Genomic DNA, 19,867 nt, shown 5'->3' with positions numbered 1-19,867 from the left:
ATCACATTTGTGCCGACATGATTAAAATCCATTAATTCTGCACCTTAGGAAGTAGTTAATGCAATTATAAGAACCACCTGATATAAAGCATAAACATTAAAATCAAATATTTAATGTTTATCATCTCAAAACGTGGTGCTATCACTCTGAAACCAGGCAAACTACAATTTATTGCAACATGTAAAGTGTGAACATTTCTCTCCATTACGTAGCAACACATTCTACTAAGTGCTGCCCAGTCTTCCCCCTAATAAGTCTTAATAGACCACATATATCACGTCAGAAGAGAGTCCACAGACTCATTTATACCATGTTGAGGAGACACCACCTCCCCACCGCTGTGAACTACATCATTAAAACCTGTAGCCCTTTTCACTAGGTTTTGACTAAAAATTACACACACTTCCATGAGGGGAACAAAGAGCGGTAATTTCAGCCTAAAGGGTAGCCACTCATTAGTGAAACGGTAACGAGCCCTGCTAACGGACTCTCCTCTACATTGGAGAGTGGGTGGTTGGGGGTGCCCTTCTCCTCCCTTTGTCCTGTTTTACATGTGTAACCAGAATCTTATTGTGTGAGGGCCTCACTTTGACACAGGTGTACGAGACCTGAGTTACATTGGTACAGCAACCAGTGTCATGAATATTGAGAAAGAGAGACCGTTACATCCACCCTTGTATAAATAATTTAGCTTTGTACATTACAAAATAGCTCGTTTGATATTCATGTATATCCGATGATCAGAGCGGATGATTATACAATAATCGGGCCGTTTATTTATTAGATTTGAACTTGCCTTTATATCTGCAAGTAAGGCTGGAATACTGAGGGATAATTGCGAACAGTACTGACACTAATCTGGCGGTTAAACGCGTTACATTTGTCATAATTATGAAAATATAATGACAAATTAGCAAGAAGTGGTGTTGGGAGCGCTGCTGGCATCTCACTGCATACTGGATTCACTTATGTCCTGAGCAATTGAAAAGTCTCACCAGAAGCGATGAAATTTTTGTTTCATGTACCATTTTATTGCTTTACACTCAGAATTTATGTCGAATTATTTATCTAATCGATTTCAGGGTACAATTCGTGGAATTCCTCTGATTGACCAGAAATGCATTGACTGCAGTGATTTCATCTCATCAAAGATGCATTTTACCGCTTTACAAGAAGATTGCGTGTGCTGAATTATTAATACTTTCATTGCATTCCTGAAGACAATTTAATTGATCGGACAAATCTTTTGTATTATTACTATTTTACGTTGGGGGTATCGTTTACAACAATTATACACATACAAGTTTGTCTTTTTGATCAGAAATTGAATTATTGAAACTTGACCTAGAAAGTTCACGTGTTTTTTAACCTTTTGACCACTGTATTTACGAGAAGAATAACCATGACCTATCGATAGTTTATTAGTCATTCCAGAGTTTAACTTGTTCCTACTCTTTAAAAGTGGATTAATCTTCTCGCATTCCACCTCCGTATGCCATTGCATAATATTCAGACTGGCTTCTGTACTACTGATGATTCAACTCTGACTTGGCTCGAATCGAATAGTGCGCGGCTCAGCAAGCTGCTGACCGTGTCTTTTTAATGCTCCACCTGTATAAAAAGTCCCTAATTGTTACAAGTTAGTATAACGCGCGCACACCTGGCTTGTGTGCGCGCATATGAGATACGTGTTAATTCGACCGAATTGTTGTGGCGCGCAAGCTTGCCATCCAAATACAAAATCCTATCCAGCAGATAATATAATAATTAATAATATAATAATTGATTATGGATTTGAACAGAAAAACGACAAAATTAAGTAGAAATGTCCCCATGCTGTAAACCTAAATGAACCGAAAAATATCGCCCGTCGCCGTTTAGTATGAGGTAAGACTAGAGGCAATTTGTAGGGTCAAGTATTTACTTAGGTCTTAGGGTTAAATAGTAGTTTTATTTAATTCTAATAGTCCACTAGAGTAGGGTTACTTCTTAGGTTTTCCGGGCAGTGGCGTAACGTTAGCTGTTGGCGCCCCCCCGCCGAAAATGTGCCCCCCTGTTGTATTGGCGCCCCTCCCTAAAATTGAACAAATTAGGCGATCTTAGAGAATACGCCGGTAAAATCTCTAAAAAAGTGTGTTTCTAGAGCAAAACGTGCAGTTTAGCTAGTACCTCAGTTTTACCTGGGGACCTCAGGCTATCATGTTCATAAACATACGAATAGAGATTAGGCGGAATGACAGGCTGAGCGCGGCCCAGTTTACCTGAGGACCCCAGGCTATTATGTTCATTAACATACGAATAAAGATTTGGCGGAATGACAGGCTGAGCGCGGCCCAGTAAGGCCCAGTAACCTCAGATAAGTTTTTCAAAATTGTCCCACATTCAAACGACGATTTTGACCCCCCCCCCCCCGCACAGCGGGGTCCTTCGTTACGCCACTGTTCTTATGGGCATCTTTAAGAATCCATTTAGTGCATGGTTATAGTTATTTACGCTAAGTTGCATTAAACCTACTTCGGATATTTCGAATTTCTCTCCATACCAATGAGTTAAAAGTTCTTCGTTTGAAAAAGAAAAACTTATCTGCCTGATCGAAAAATTACCACAGAGCCAAGAATCACATGTAGCCCGAATGGTCTGATCTAGTGTCCCTAATTCAAGAATTGGAATGGCTAATACCACAAAGCCCTTAAAATGATCTAATATTTAAGATACATGTGGTTATTCTGCCCTGGTCAGTAAAAGTAGACAATATAACAAGATGAAGTTTAATTAAAAGCTGCAAAATAAATTATACGAAGAACATCTGACATTATCAAAAAAATAAATATACCATACTCTATATTAAAGAACTGTACACACTGATAGAAAGAAACAAAAAATAGCTATTCAATAAAATCTAGCATCGGTATATATTAATAAATATACACACAATTTTTACAGAAACATTTGCATTTAAAATATCTTATCTTGTTATATACACAAATTTTTATACATCACCCCTATTTCCTAATAATATTAGATCTCAAAGTCTCGTTTATTTATAAATATCTTCGATTGTAAAATACGATAATTGTTAATATATTTCACCTAGAAATGAATATAGAAAAAGTATGAAGGTGACACGAAGGAACTGCATTCAAATTAAAGGAGTGTTCTTCTGTGAAATTACTATGGAGAGCCTATCACTTTGATAGTGGACGTAAGAAAAGTTCAACTTTAAAAGTCCTATCATAGTATCTGCCAGTATAATCTCTGATTCTCATATCACCAGGCTATGAGGTGTACCTCCAGGGTTTTTAAATGTTGCTCCCAACTTAGATTTGGAACGTGTGATCATCTGAAATAAAAAGAAGTTAAAGTTTTGTGAAATTTCATGAAATGAAACTTAGATTAACCTCAAGGCAAATACATTTAAATTGCTTGGATTATGTTGGAGATCAAATAATTCGGGACTTAAATGGGTTTTATCAGGTTTGGGATTAGGCAATCTACATGTTAGCTTTATGGATTGGAAAGCTGTGTGGCCATGTGAACCATGGTGAAACTGCTCATTAGTAATTAGTGCCTGCAGTTATATTTTAGATTGATGGAAGTTTTCAGATTGATGAAAAGTTACTTTGATGCCATTAAATATTATACTTAGTCATCATCCTAGGGGAAATTGTGTAAGTTACTGGTGGAGGGATGGATCATGGGACATGGAGTGCCAAAAATGAAAAGATATTAAACCGTTCTTTGACTCACGTTTGGCAGGAAAATGTTTCTTCTGAGCAAGCTTTGGTTGAGAGGTATTAAAACTAGTTAATCGTCCGGATTGTCCTGTACTTGTCTGAGCTCCAGCCTGAAAATTAGATCAGGTTGTAAGCTTCTAATAAAATAAGGATAAAATTGTGCTGCGAAATTAAAATATGATGATTCCCAACCATAACCTAATTATGGGACATTTAGAGTATTTTTACCTGGAATACAGTACTGTTAAACTGTTCAGGATGATGTTTACGTTGCTTTCTGTTGTGGCTCTGGTCTGATGTCAGTTCGACAGTGCACCACGATTCAACATTAGACATCCTTGCAGCTATAGGTAGTGATTCTATGAATAATACACAATATAGACCGCAAAATAAAGTATAGTCGTCCGATGGAAATCTATAAGTGCCCTCCAGCAGTTATTTCCAGTTTTGTTTACTGGCAACTGGGCCGAATTTAGATCCTTCCGACGTAATATACCATCACCAAGGAGATTTGAGCCGCGCTTAAGCTTGAAAACGTGCTTTGTACATAGATAAATAGACTTCTGCGCGTATATTCACGCGCGTTTACTGGATTTTGAAATTCAAAACATCCGCCCATTTTGCCCTCGTCAAATAGGTATCGATATCACAACCGCCAATCCGTCATGATTACAGGCTGTAACTGTGTGATACTATAACATAGAGATACATCAGACACTTAAGGTACTGGACGAAATTTCTCTCATAAATTAATATCATTAAATCATATTATGGTCACATATACATCGCTATTTACATCGCTATACAATTTATTTCATCTGAAGTATCAAAAACGTCTTTGTAAATGTAAAAAATAATCTTTCAAATTAAATACTATAACTTGGCACATGATGAGCCGAAGCTAGACTGATAAAATCCTATTTCTGTAACCAACTCGAATACTTATTACCCTTATTACTATTAGGCATTTTCTTCTTTAAATTCTTTTTATTGTGACTCAATCCTGTTCCAACCTTAGGAAGTGAAGAAACAGAACTTACAGAATTCCGAGAGGTCACGTCAGAATTTTCTCGAACTTTTCTATCGCAGACTTCAGCTTTAAACTGATCCAACCTTTCGGTGAGTTCTAATCTTTCTTCGCATTCCTTTTGCACTATCCTTTGCAACGTTAAAACCTCTTTTTCCAGCTGACTATTCCGGAGTTTAAGTGATTTGAGTTTATCTGATTCGTCGGCGGGAGATGCAGGTTTACATTCCAACTGCTTTATAGTTGTCTCATACTCTGCTATTTGCTTGTTCAACTGATTGACGCTGTTTTGGAGGGATGTTTTATCGCCCCTCAGTGTATCAAACTGGAGAGAAAACGACTTCTCAATATCTTTAATAGCTTGCTCTTTCGTGCGTAGATCTTTGCTATACTGCGTCGAGAGATTATCGATTTGTTTTTCAAGATCGATCTGTGACTGCTTGTAAGTGTTCTCTATAACTTTTATCTGACCTTCATGCTTGTCATGAAGCTGCTTCAGAGCACTTTTCAGTTCAGAATCACGTTTGCTCTGCATGGCTACCAATTTTTCAACCTCACTTTTGTACATATTTGAATTAGCCAGAGCTGATTCAAGTTGATCCTGGTAACTTGCGTGGAGCTCTGAAAGCTGGATTCTGTGAGATTCTGAAATATGCCGAGTTCTTTCTTCGATAGTTTGGAGACCTTTAGTCAGCCGACCCAATTCATTTTTCAGCTCACCATTTTCTACCTGCAATCGAGTAGTCTGAGACGAAATGTGCTCCTTATCCTTAGTCATATTCTCAACATGAGAGTTAATCTTGGTCTTAAGAGAGGATTGCATTTCTAAAGAAGACTGATACTTCTTGTTTAAATCCTCGATCTGAGCAGTGTGTCTCTTCGTTAATTCATTAATTCTCTGTTTTAGCTCTGTGTTCTCTTGGTTCTTTCCAGACAGAGTACGTTGCAGGTTTTCTTTCTCCTCTGTTGACTCCGCAAGATCTCGTTTACACTCTTCGACTTCACGCTGTGTTTCTGAAGCCATCTGGGAGAGTTGCACGTTTTGCTGTTGCGCGTGGTTGAGAGAAGCTGAAGATCGTTCCAGCATAGCCACTTTATCTCGTGCTTTGGCAAGCTGTTCACACAAACCAGAGTTTGTTTTGGTAATCGTAACAACTTTATCTTTAAGTGAAGCAGTTTCGTTAAGACTATCTTGTAATTTAGATTCAGTTTCTTGGCATTTATTTGACATGACACTGAGATAAGAAGTGACGATTTTTATATCAGCATCGAACGTATGTTTATACTCCACTATCTCCTGCTTTAGTTTAGATTCCTGTTCCTTCACAAGACTAAGTTGTTTCAATAAAGGAGGGTAGAATTTAGCATATTTCTGGAATTTAGATAACTTGGCAGTCTGCTCCTTGTACAAAACAGCTTGTTCCTCCAAACGTTCACTCAAACTCGAATATTCCTCCTTTAGAGCGCTACACTGCCCAGACTTTGCACTCAAACTGTCACTCAAATCTTTGATCATCCGCTCTTGTTCTGAACATCGCAGCTCAAACCACCCAATTTTATCCTTCATATCTTTGTTATCTTTCTCCAGGCTAGTAAAGTTCGCTTTCATGTCTTCATACCCTACGAGTTGTGACTTAACATTTTCGAGTTCTAATTCTAACTTTTTTATCTCGTTGTGGATGAGGTAGGACACTCCGCAGAACTTGCAAACAGTTTCGTCGTTGGAAAGGGATCTGATTTCTTCTGGCAGAGGATTGACTGGGTTGTAGCGTTCGAACTTTTCAAGCTCGACTTGTGGAGCCGCCATTTTACCTAAAAATTGGGCGTCATTAGTTACATTATAATAAAAGGCACGAATGTGTACTATGCAGCTATGCCAGCAGGTGCTTTAAAGCCCGAATATATTATACCAATTTTATTCATACAATCGCAGAATAGTGATGACCTTTTCATTTCAGGTGTATTGCAAAGCCTTTTGAAATAATGAGACGCAGTGGATAAAAATTTGTTAATTCTACAAAACAACAATTTGCTAATATTTTCAACTGAACAATTCTGATTTTGAAATAGACCGATAGATAACTAGATAAGTCAGATTAAGTCTTAGATATCTTTAAGTTCGTGAACATTCCTTATTGTAAATTATGAACTCTTTCGTCGTCAAATAAACATGCTTTTAATCAGCAGTGAAGATAAACAAAAATTCAATAAATGTAACGAAATGAATCGCAATTCAATTCAGTCAGTCAAACCTACATAATAAGATGGATTGCTGAATAAACATCAATAATAGTTTAAGATTCTCCCAGCATGCAACAAGAAATATATCTTGTAACTTTTGTTGTCAAAATCAATATTCCAACGTTCTCGCAAAAAATGTGGTATCAAAACTTTGCCTATCAAATAGAACATTTTCGTCAAACTTTGATTGAAAGTTAAAAACCCAAAAACCTGGTGTGATATTAAATTCTGACAAAAACGTATTGGTCTGGAAGAAAAAAGCAGGATTGAAATTAAAGCACAGAATGGGAAAAATGATAGGTTAATCAACTAACACGCCCACTAGATACAGTTTGAAACGTAACAAATAAAATAACTAAACGTATAATATAGAATATAATATTATATCGCATTGAATAGAACATGTATAAGCCAATGCACATCTGCGTTTTTTTTTCAAGTCACTTCGCTGGTAAAATTCTGATTTATAACGCATGCACACGGGTTGTAGCATTCTGTCATCTTCAACTGTAACCCAACAAAGCAACAGTCTGTGTTCTGTAATATCACGTGATTGTTGTTCAATCTGACTCTTGGATGGTAAATAGAAGCGATTTTCTGGGATTGTTTTCTGGGCTTGCTGTCATGTGTACTGAACTACTTCTCATCAGTTCTCTGGTGGGGTGGTTGACCTGGAATAGAAGTTAAGTTATTTAATAGTTTTAAGTTTAATTTAAGTATTAGTTTTCTAACATAGAGATTAGAGTTATATTCGTAGGCTTATCTCTCTTAAATTTGTCCTTGTTTTCATGAGATTAAATCCATTTTGCGGTTACACATCCAATCAGTATTTGAAGATACGAAAGAATTCTAAAGGTTTGGTCTAATCTATTCAATCTCCCAGTCCCGATTGATATAATACATTTGCATTATACATGCGTGCATGGTGGATTTATGCCAACTCACTTGTTCAAAACTGATTGCTTTATTCTTTAATTGACCACAAAGATGGATTTAAGCTCGGTTGAGGGCCCATTAATGCTTGCTTTGAAGCCCAAATCGACGCCTAGGAATAAAACCGAACCATAAGCACATGTTTCTTAAAGAGCAAGATTGTTTTCAATCACATACATGTTGTTACAGTGATCTTACTATCAACGATCTAACTATCACATGAGAAATCACGAGATCTTTAAAAAGGCACATTTATAACAAAATTTCTGTAGAACTTGGTGTAGTTTCTGAAAATAGAGAAACATGCAGTGTTTACGAGAATCAATAAGATTAAGATCATGCATGATGTTGGGAGGATATATTAATCTGCGAGGGCCACTGTAGCTAACGATATACACAACACATAACATGCATGCTCGTAGCACATGATATTTAGAAGCTGGGAGTTCTAATACAATCTGTGGAGTCAGTGTAAGTTGCGTGCTAACTGATATGCGAGAAGTCGCTACAATTTAATAGATACGTCAAAGAGATGACAATATCTTCAGTAGGTAAAAGTGACATGGCGGGAATAGTGATTTTTTTTCTTGAGTACAAAAAAGATCCAGACTAGATAGGAAGAATATAATCCATTCCTTGTCCAACAGTAACTTTTGCAACCTTTCTCATGATTTTTCTCAACAGATCGTTTAACATTGTATTTGTATTGTAACTTACAATGGTAAACCAATCAATTATCTTACAGAAAAGAAAATAATCAAAAGGTCATAAATCACAGTTGAACAAGAGTAAGAAGATGCGGACATGCAAGATAAGAATCAAGATTTGGGAAGATTCAACACACATAACACATACACAAAGTTACCTCGTTTTCGAAATCTGCGTAATCAGCGACTTGGTTATCTAAATCTAAATTGCTGACACTGACACAGCCACTGTCCATACTGGACTCTTTACTGGTACTAGGGGCCTGTATGGCGGGTGCTCGCACTTCTGGGACAAATTCCTCGACTATGGGTGCCGCTTTTTTGGTGGGCGTGTCCGGTCGCTTCTGACCAGGTACTTTTACTACCACCCTATCAAATGTTTGAGTTCAGTTTCATTTCAGAATTCGATCTACAGTCCTAATAGCTCGAAATTGCTCCAGAAGTGGTAAGCCGTGAGGGCGTGAGGTGAACGAGTAAAAAATAAAAATAAACATCACGTGACTATTTATTATCACGTGACTATTTATTATCAAGTGACTATTCATTATCACGTGACTATTTATTATCACGTGACTATTGATAGTACGTAACATTCGACTATGATGTGACACTGACCTGGGAAAGTTCTTCTCACGGACGGGTGTTCTTATTGGAGACTTGGCTACCAGACTGCTGTGTACAAATCTGGTTCTGGGTGTCCTGGCTGCTCTTGTGGGCGTTGTGTTGGGCGTGTGACCCGTCTGAAGTTAATATAATCGTTAACATAATAGAATATCAAGTAAAATCTCATCAGTTTTTATCTCGTTTTTCGTTTCAAAAAATTAACTGAGATTTCAATTTCAAAGACTGGAATTTGTTCCCGCGCTATAATTTGAATCGCAAGGAGGTGAGTGGTGACTAAGTTTGTGCACATTGAATTGTAATGTTTGGCACAAGAACCAGCCGCCAGGGTCGACACAAGGTCACAAAGGGCAGGTGCCGGAAGGGGTGAACTTGTCAAAATTATTTCAACATGCAATATGCAATGTATGGAATGTACAGCGTGTAGAAAATAACACCCGGGAGGTTCCATCACAGATCTCACATCCTGTAGTTGTCCCGTACATGACAATGTATAGAGTGTACATTACATTAAGTAGGACAGGGTCCGGTAATTAGATTACAGTGCTTTGATAACCTTAATATAGTCCTGGATAATTGGTTTGAGTGTGCTGTAACTCGATCTTATACAGATCGCTAAGAACCACACAATTGAACTCATAACAAAACACATTCTTTTTCTCAAACATGCCATCCTGTTTTAGGCGGGACCCGCGCGGTACAGATTCTTTAAATTCTACTCAAAACTTGCACCAGATCCGTAATCATTTGGGAAGTCATCTAGAAATGATATAATTTTGAAAAGTAAATACTTATTACTTATACATAGTATGATATAAACTATACCTTGGTTCGTTTGTTAGCAGGGGTAAGGATGGTGGTACCGGCAATCCTACGTTTAGGCGTTTTAGCGGGAGTACTTCCATACGTTAGTTCATTCTGCATTGCCTCCTCCTTGGCTTTCAGCTTGTTTTCTTTCATCTGATCTTTTCGATTCTGAAGCTGTTGATGCTGGCGTTAGTTATTTGCCAAACAACAAAACAAGTTATTGAGCAGACGCTGAATTATTATCTAAATTCAGGTTAGGTACCAAAATTTCGGAATTATACAAATTTGATAGTAGTTAGTACTTGTATTACAAACCTCTTCTTTTTGGTTGTTGAGATAATCAGAGAATTTGTGACCGAAAACAGTAAATATCCTGCCAGATTCGCTTTCCCACGTTGAAATCTCACGAATTATCGAGTCTTCGCACTTGGGAAGATCCCTGAGAATCTTCTTCCTTTCTTTCTCTTCTTTCAGTAGTTTTCCTCCTCTGTTATCAAACCTATTCGGGTCACTTTCCTTGCACTCCATTTGTTCGTATCTCTCCCACATTTTATTCCTCGATTTGATTGTCCTGCATGATGAAGGACGATTAAGGCACTAAAATCTAAATACATAAGTGATGACAATATTATTGAAAAAGTGCGGGCTAAGAGACAAAAATCAATTTTTCAAATTCTCCACATAATATACAAAACACTGCAATTCAAAACATGATGACTGGAGGGTAGGTGATTCTATTAACTAACATGTAAAGGTTCTCGTAGCTGTTGTACTCTTGAACCAAACACTCCAACTTCTTCTCATGTTCTTGCAGTAAGTTCTCCCCGACAGTCTCACTGAAGTAAGGTGTAAATAGTCGCTTGTCTTCTTCACTGTAAAACATAAGCTCCCAGTACTTCTCTATTTCGTCTCGTGTCAGCTTGATGAATCTTTCCAAGTTTTGTAATTTCAGCTCTTCTAGCCGTCGGACCTGCAATTAGGAACAGGTAATTTTGAATTTTCTTTATTCGATTCGATCGTAAATGGTAAATGTAATCAAATAAAGCTTTTATTGTTCAAGAATTACGAAAATTGACCACTTCAAAGAAATGTGATCAGAATCAGTAAATTTATTGACCTCCTCTTTAAGCTTGACAATAAGTGCATCAGAATATCCAGTGTGTTGCTCTAAAAACTTTTTCTGATCCTCCTCTGGTAGTTCCATCCTGGTCCACAAACTCTGCACCTTGGTCATGAGACTCTTCTGTAATCTCTTGTTATCATCCAGGGTCATCTGATAACATGGACTAACGTCAGTTAATAGCTATTATCATCATGTGATGGTTGACGTTGTGCGTAAGAAATGATGTTAAAATAATCACAAGGTCGATAGACTATAAGCATTGCTTATTGATAACAGATGATATCATCAGGTTTAATAAGCTGAATTATTTTAACTGTAGTCATCTGGTAACCAGTCAAAGTAACCACGAACAAACCTCAAACACTCAACAGATCAAAGACGGTTTAGCTTGTGATTTGAGAAATATATAAAATTTGCTATACTATACTAATATTATAAGTGATGGCGGGGAATATGTGAAAAACCGGAAAAGAACAGGAAATATAAAGTAAGATAAAACTAACCGATAAGCTCTGTTTCATCTGTTCTAACCACTGCATGTTCTCGTTAGAAAGCTGGAATGAGTCCAAGTTACCAGACTCAATGTGTTCCTCCCTGTCGTTACGTGCTCTGATATTCAGCTCAGTCCACAACTCTAGGATATCCTTAGCTGCTATCGCTAGTTTGATATCTCTCTTGTTCTTCTCTGCTGTCAGAAACCTGCAGACATTATCATTTAACAGACCTACGCGTACGACGTACAGTTAGATTTTAGAATGGACATAAAATGCTAGCAAAGATGTCTTTTTATTTTTAATCCATCACAATAAGAATTACCAAATAAACGTCTATGGCCATGTTTAGTCACACTCAGAGTTAATTGTGAACACTGGATCAAAGGATTACATTAATTTACACATCAACTAGATCACACGCACTCAAGCCACTCATATTTCACAACCTGTCGTTAAGAAATTTAACCCAATCTGTTGCCATGCCACCTTAATGTATGGCCATATGAGATAGTTATACTTATATACGAATATTTTTATTTCTCATTGCGATTTATAACACGTTGAGTTGGCAATAGAACATTGTAAACCTATGTGTCGTGTGTTGAAGTATACTCTCTAGGGAATTCATGTATTTTTCAAGAGATTCCTCTAGAAAGAACTGATACACGGAAGTTAATTAGAATTTATCAGTCACAAATCGGACTATTTCCCAGGTTGGTAACATAAAGTTACCAACCTGTAAATCAGTAAATATTTACAATTGCAAGACTGTGTATTTAGTGGGTACATTGATTGTAGAGAATTGTTTTATATCTCAAATTACTACATTCCAATTACCATTATTAGTAAGTTTACGACAAATAAACTCACCAAATTCCCTAATTGTGTGTAACTGTGCTACGGTCCTGAATACTATACAATGTTATCACAAAGCAACGACAACATGGTACAAAATCCCTTAAAAATATCCACTTCCCATAGAGATGAAATAAAAAAGAAAGAACCCGTTTATTTACCCGATGCGAGTGTTAGCCTCCTTGACTTGCTCCTTGGTCAGTACTGTGTCTGATTGAATGTACTCAGGAATCCTCCCCAATCGTGCACATAACTCCCCCTCTTGTGTTCGCAGAGATATTGCTTCACGCAGCCTCAATTGACGCTCTTTTATCAACTGTTTCACCTGAAATCGTACATATTAAAATATTATGTTATATAATCACTATTTGGCCATCTTACAGGGGGGGGGGTGTCATGTCCGTCTATGTCCGCCTATGTCCTGTCCTTTTTGGATTCTATGAGACAACGGACGTGTTTTTTGGGACATTGGCGGACACGGACGGACATTGGCGGACTCGGACGGACATTGGCGGACTCAGACGGACATTGGCGGACTCGGACGGACATTGGCGGACCCGGACGGACATTGGCGGACTTGGATGGACATTGGTGGACATTAGCGGACATTAGTGGACATTAGCGGACAAACATTTTGAGGACTGAAGAGTACTGAAGAGTACTGAGGAGGATGGCTGAGAAGGATGGCTGAGGAGGATGGCTGAGGAGGATGACTGAGGAGGATGACTGAGGAGGATGACTGAGAGGGAGGAGAAGGATCAGGAAGACCCAGGAGGAGGAGGAGGAGGAGGACCCAGAAGGAGGACCTAGGAGGAGGAGGACCCAGAAGGAGGACCTAGGAGGAGGAGGAGGAGAACTGAGGAGGATGACTCAGGAGGAGGACTCAGGAGGAGGACTGAGAAGGAGGAGGACTCAGGAGGATGGCTGAGGAGGATGGCTGAGGAGGATGACTGAGAGGGAGGAGGAGGAGGAAGAGGAGGAAGAGGACTGAGGAGGAGGAGGAGAAGGACTGAGGAGGAGAAGGAGGACCCAGGAGGAGGAGGACCCAGGAGGAGGACCCAGGAAAAGGCCCCAGGAGGAGGAGGAGGACTGGGGAGGAGGAGAACTGTTGAGGACTGATGAGGAGGACTGAGGACGAGGAGGAAGAGTAGGAGGAGGACTGAGGAGGGGAGGAGGAAGAGGACTGGGGAGGATCAGGAAGACCCAGGAGGACCCAGGAGGAGGAGGAGGAGGAGGACCCAGGAGGAGGAGGACTGAGGAGGACTGAGGAGGACTGAGGAGGAGGACTGACGATGACTGAGAAGGAGGAGGACTGAGGAGTACTGAGGAGGATGGCTGAGGAGAATGGCTGGGGAGGATGGCTGAGGAGGATGACTGAGGAGGATGACTGAGAGGGAGGAGGAGGAGGACTCAGGAGGAGGACTCAGAAGGAAGAGGAGGAAGACTCAGGAGGAGGACTTAGGAGAAATGAGAAGGAGGACTGAGGAGAACTGAGGAGGAGGAGGAGGAGGAGGACTGAAATCTGAATAGGAGGAGGAGAAGGAGGGGGACTGGGAGAGGACTGGGGAGGAGGAGGACTGATGAGAAGGATGAGGAGGAGGACCCAGGAGGAGGAGGACTGAGGACCGAGGAGGAAGAGGAGGAGGATGAAGAGGAGGAGGAGGACCCAGGAGGAGGAGGACTGAGGAGGAGGACTGAGGAGGACTGAGGAGGATGGCTGAGGAGGATGACTGAGAGGGAAGAGGAGGAGGACTGAGGAGGAGGAGGACTGAATAGGAGGAGGAGGAGGGGGACTGGGGGAGGACTGAGGAGGAGGATGGAGGACTGAGGAGAAGGATGAGGAGAAGGATGAGGAGGAGGACTGAGGACTGAGGAGGAAGAGGAGGAGGATGAAGAGGAGGAGGAGGACCCAGGAGGAGGACCCAGGAGGAGGACCCAGGAGGAGGACTCAGGAGGAGGACTGAGGACGAGGAGGAAGAGTAGGAGGAGGACTGAGGAGGGGAGGAGGAAGAGGACTGGGGAGGATCAGGAAGACCCAGGAGGACCCAGGAGGAGGAGGAGGACCCAGGAGGAGGAGGATGACTGAGGAGGACTGAGGAGGAGGACTGACGATGACTGAGAAGGAGGAGGACTGAGGAGTACTGAGGAGGATGGCTGAGGAGAATGGCTGGGGAGGATGGCTGAGGAGGATGACTGAGGAGGATGACTGAGAGGGAGGAGGAGGAGGACTCAGGAGGAGGACTCAGAAGGAAGAGGAGGAAGACTCAGGAGGAGGACTCAGGAGGAGGACTTAGGAGAAATGAGAAGGAGGACTGAGGAGGACTGAGGAGGAGGAGGAGGAGGAGGACTGAAATCTGAATAGGAGGAGGAGAAGGAGGGGGACTGGGAGAGGACTGGGGAGGAGGAGGACTGATGAGAAGGATGAGGAGAAGGACCCAGGAGGAGGAGGACTGAGGACCGAGGAGGAAGAGGAGGAGGATGAAGAGGAGGAGGACCCAGGAGGAGGAGGACTGAGGAGGAGGACTGAGGAGGACTGAGGAGGACTGAGGAGGATGGCTGAGGAGGATGACTGAGAGGAAAGAGGAGGAGGAGGAGGACTGAGGAGGAGGACTGAGGAGAAGGATGAGGAGAAGGATGAGGAGGAGGACTGAGGACTGAGGAGGAAGAGGAGGAGGATGAAGAGGAGGAGGAGGACCCAGGAGGAGGACCCAGGAGGAGGACCCAGGAGGAGGACTCAGAAGGAGGAGGAGGACTGTTGAGGAGGAGGACTGTTGCGGACTGATGAGGAGGACTGAGGACGAAGAGGAGGAGTAGGAGGAGGACTGAGGAGGGGAGGAGGAAGAGGACTGAGGAAGATCAGGAAGACCCAGGGGGAGGAGGAGGAAGAGTAGGAGGAGGAAGCATCTAAATGTTATTTCCATTTTTGTCCATTTTTGTCCATTTTTGTCCGTTTTTGTCCGCTCTATTTTTTGTCCGTTTTGAAAATATAGGGTACCGAACGGACAAAAAACATGATCCCCCTATAACAGCAAAAATTGAACATTTTATTTAGCAATTTAGGTGTCCATTAATGTCCGCCTATGTCCGCCTATGTCCGTCTATGTCCGTCTATGTCCGCCTATGTCCGCCTATGTCCGTCTATGTCCGCCTATGTCCTGTCCTTTTTGGATTCTATGAGACAAGCGGACATTGACGGACGTGACACCCCCTCCCTTACACAACGGCCCTCTCCTTCCGTAATTATTTTTAAACAGCTATTGTGTAGAAAATACGTTAGCGTCATGATTCATCTTTTCGAAACCGCTAGTGATTACGTACGATACGTAATATGTAAACGGACCCTCATCATAATGGAACTTGAGCAAGGATCTGTGGTTAGTTGGGACATCGCTGTTCGTATATCGCACATCAACAAGAAATGTATAACTTATGCATGTCTATAAATATTACTTACGGTAATATTAAATATTACTAATGGTAATATTCGTTAAACTTGAATGTCTATTGTCTATTTAGACGCGACCACAACTTGTCCCATTTCTTATGGATTCTGCATACGATAATCACTTTCAATGAAAACACATTTTTCCGATGAAAGCAGGTCTAGACAATAATCTTAAAATCAATTTTTAATCAAAAGCACACACGAAACTTTCTGATGAAAGGACATGCAATCAAGAGGCAATATAGAAATATCCAACTGTCGTCTATAAATTGTACAAACATAACACTTTTCAAATCTACCTGATTTCTAAGAACTTTCTCCTTTCTAAGGACTGTATAATCTTCTGGTGGCTCCTCAAAGGAGGTCTCCAGCTCCTCCGCTAGTCTCTGACATTCAGCTCTACACTTTGCGATGTTCTCTATGTAGCCATCTCTACGGGACTTTTCCTCATCTACCATTGCTCTACAAAGTTCAGACAAATTCTCATATACCTGATGAATATCAATATTATTGTCGTTATTAATATTATCATTCAAGGAATTAACGTTAATTAATGTTCTACAGGTTTTTCAACGTATTATATATATATTATAATACATATTTTTATCTACAAAATCAGGTTAGTCCAATATGAAGAAAGTTTTCATGACGTCCAACTTACCACTTTTATTCTAGTGATCTGCTGTTCGGGCGGGATGCCAACTTCGCCCCACAGCAACTGCAAATCGTCTAACCATTGAGTGAGCAGGTTTGAACATGTATCACGTGCACCCTCAAGGCTCTTAAAGTCCCCTATCTCTGAACTATTCATGCCTGTCAATTAGAGTTCTGGTTATAGTTCATGTATGTTTCGTGTTGTGAAGTAAATCACGAATAAAGTAAATCGTATAAAATAATTTAATCAATTTCAAGTTTAACCTACTGGTTTAATACGGTTTGATCTGCTTTTTGATACGATTAATTTTGAATAATTTATCAGTTATTTACCGAGAGTTTTTTCATGCGAGGTGAAGAGATACAATTGAGACGATAAAATAACACATAAACACGTATATAAATAATTTCGAAATCAAGCCAGATGGCATACATTTGAAATTTACAATTTTTATCCCTGGAATTCATGGCTACAGAACCTACATACGACATTGCATTTATATATTGACCCTTATTTTCGGAAACCAGTCCACTGAAAATTATTTAAGGAATTTCATAATAACAGATGATTATAATATTTTGATTACTCCATCTAGAATCTAGATGTTCCTGGTTTAAAAGAACAATGATTTATTATTTCCATAATGATACGCGCATTGAGATTCAAGAACAATTATTTTAAAATCTATTACAGTGATTAAAATCACTTTTCAGAAGAAAAGAATCTGGATAAAGATGCAAACCAAATCATGAAAAATTTTAATAAATGCTATACTGTATTCACAAATTTTAACAAACATTATTATGTGATACTAATAAATTACCAATCTTACCAATCAAAGTCATTATGAATGCATAACTACAGATCTATTTACATAAATATAAACATCATTCATCTCCATCATCATGAAATATATGTGCAGGAGAGGTCAATGCAATAGAAGGTTTTGCATTGGCCAAGGAAATTTATGATTATTTGAAATCAGCATTCTATTATAACTCCTTTAAGATGTCATGCCTGTTCTTCTCTTTGGTCATTATTTGTTGTCTCTTCATCCGATGAACAACCTTACTTTGCAAGGCTGGTCTCAAAGCAGGCAGCGATGACATAACCCGATGATCACTGGCTTGAGAATGGGCAGAATTGTCTTGTTCATTTAATTTTCCTTGAAGGTATGCTATCTCCTTCTGCTGGGCATCATTCTCAGACCTCAGAGAGCTGATCAAAGTGTAGCATTCTTCAATTGTGTTAGGAACATCAAGATCAAATTCATCAGGTGATTCGTTTAGATTGCAATCGAGATCAAGTGAGTTCATGGCGTTTAGTTCTTCTTGCAGCACTTTGTTCTTGTTCTTTTCATGGCTCAGATTATCCCGCAACAAACTGATCTCTTCATCATAAACCTTATGGTTTCTCCTGGAAGGTGAACTTGAAACTGCACTTTTACTTTCCTTTTTATCATGCCATCCTTTTTCCTGCATCCAAGCAGGTGGATTACCATCCGAAATAATCAATTTAAACTTGAGCTCCTTGTTCTCATATTTCATACGTTCAATTTCTTCATGTAAGCTCTTTAAAATCTTGTGATGCTCATCTTTCAGAAAGTCTATGTTGCCAGTAAGATACTTAACTTTCTGTTTGTATAGCTCTAGCACATGAAGCACATTCTCTTCTTTATCTGAAGTTAATGGGCTATTACTTTTACTTGATGCAATGTCACTGCTACGAGAACTTTTGGCAACACAGCTAGCTAGAGGGCGTAGTTTATCTGGTTGAAGGGACAATTTTTGTTTATGCTGAAAGGAGGTTCTGCTCCAAGATGGTAATGTACTCAATGGTGGAAGTGTGACTGCATAAATCCCTGACAACCCACCATGGGAGTGATGCATTTCATCTGCTAGAATAAAAATCGGTTAGTTTGTAATATTGCATCAATATAGATATATAATTATATTGCTTTTCCAGCACTCCAATGATTGGAAATGGGAAGTAGTGCTTCACAAATGGACTTGGTTGAAGTAAAAATCTGTAAACAACAATTAGTAAATTAATGGAATGAATTCCTTTGTTATAAACAATATCAAAGGAATTCAAACTATCCCCTGTCAGTTAATCTATTGGCGTATTGCTCAGGATTTACGATTGTGCTCTGCCAATTGCATCACTTAACATAACGTTAACATAACATTATAAATAATGCCTCTCTGGGCATCTTAAAAATAAATTCATAGAAAATGAACACTTTACGTTTGGAACCATATAATTACAAACTTTTAAAAAATTCAACTAAATACCTTTGATATTAACCTTCTTCCTCTTAGCTACCAATGGATTCTCTTTAATATAACTTACATAACTATTCCTATTAGACACAGACACATCTATCCTATCAAAGATGTCATACGACAGTTCCCAGTAGTGGCCAAGCTTATTTGCCTGATATCCATGATACACTTGATTTAATTTATTGTATATATACTGTTTGACATTTTTCAGTTATTAGTTAATAAATACTTCACAAGAAAAGGACATTTTATTTAAAAATCAAAACGACTAGGTTTATAGAGACAACTAATTGTTGTATAATTATTGATATACTAGGCACTTGACCATACATTCTTCCAACTAGAGCACTGTAAACCACTTTTCAAGCAACAAAACATCCTGGCTTTCAAAAATTTATATACATATCACACATTTATGGAAGATTTTAAAATACTAAAATTAAGGTGCCCAGTATCACTGCAACAGCATTATCAGCCATCTTCTAGAAAGGAAACCACTCTCATTTCACAACTTCCATCTAATGACTTTATATCAAGATCCACAAAAATTTGGAGCACAATTGCACCTAAACTTAAGCTTTTTGACTACTCCTACAAGATTAGCCTTGCTAAAAGTCGCCTGAAAAAGGCACTTTTAAAGCTGCAACATGCTTATAATGATACAGCATGGACCTCAAGCGATTATGACATAATGCAGTTATCATTTGAAAACAATCCCCTTCATCTAATTTAATCCAGTGTTCTCGGCCCACAGGTTCCTCCTATTAAAAAAAATTTTGATTTTGGTAAATGTGTGCTGACTCCACCACCTATGTATTTAACCTAATATTTAGTGCATTACAGGTAGACATTGACTTAGGTAGGTATTTTCCTCTTAGGTAGATATTAAGAATTTGGTAGATTTATTAATTGTATGACTATTTCCATTATTGAGACGTTT

General features: G+C 39.3%; 3 protein-coding genes across 3 annotated transcripts; all 3 read right to left on the bottom strand.

The window, feature by feature from the left end:
- Positions 1-2,767: 2,767 nt before the first annotated feature.
- On the bottom strand, positions 2,768-6,978 carry LOC134825928 (protein SPATA45 homolog). The gene is made up of 4 exons (XM_063838128.1): positions 6,967-6,978; positions 3,963-4,080; positions 3,748-3,844; positions 2,768-3,340 (listed from the first exon to the last, which is right to left on the bottom strand). Exons 2-4 carry the CDS (start codon positions 4,068-4,070, stop codon positions 3,318-3,320), a joined length of 228 nt encoding a protein of 75 aa, XP_063694198.1. The 5' UTR covers positions 4,071-4,080; positions 6,967-6,978; the 3' UTR covers positions 2,768-3,317.
- LOC134813981 (uncharacterized) lies at positions 4,614-18,541 on the bottom strand. Its single transcript, XM_063821973.1, has 12 exons — positions 16,649-18,541; positions 16,287-16,478; positions 12,704-12,867; positions 11,697-11,892; positions 11,188-11,343; positions 10,817-11,040; positions 10,386-10,641; positions 10,089-10,244; positions 9,258-9,382; positions 8,801-9,011; positions 7,565-7,673; positions 4,614-6,573 (listed from the first exon to the last, which is right to left on the bottom strand). Exons 1-12 carry the CDS (start codon positions 16,796-16,798, stop codon positions 4,652-4,654), a joined length of 3,861 nt encoding a protein of 1,286 aa, XP_063678043.1. The 5' UTR covers positions 16,799-18,541; the 3' UTR covers positions 4,614-4,651.
- LOC134813896 (uncharacterized) lies at positions 17,635-18,531 on the bottom strand. The gene is made up of 2 exons (XM_063821858.1): positions 18,516-18,531; positions 17,635-18,320 (listed from the first exon to the last, which is right to left on the bottom strand). The coding sequence occupies exons 1-2, from the start codon at positions 18,529-18,531 to the stop codon at positions 17,635-17,637; spliced, it is 702 nt and encodes a 233-aa protein (XP_063677928.1).
- Positions 18,542-19,867: the final 1,326 nt, after the last annotated feature.

Source organism: Bolinopsis microptera, chromosome 1 (genome assembly GCF_026151205.1).
Source record: "Bolinopsis microptera isolate Bmic1 chromosome 1, MBARI_Bmic_1.0, whole genome shotgun sequence".
NCBI lineage: Eukaryota > Metazoa > Ctenophora > Tentaculata > Lobata > Bolinopsidae > Bolinopsis > Bolinopsis microptera.
The sequence above is the reverse complement of the archived record's forward strand: the minus strand, read 5'-3'. Positions and strand labels throughout refer to the sequence as shown.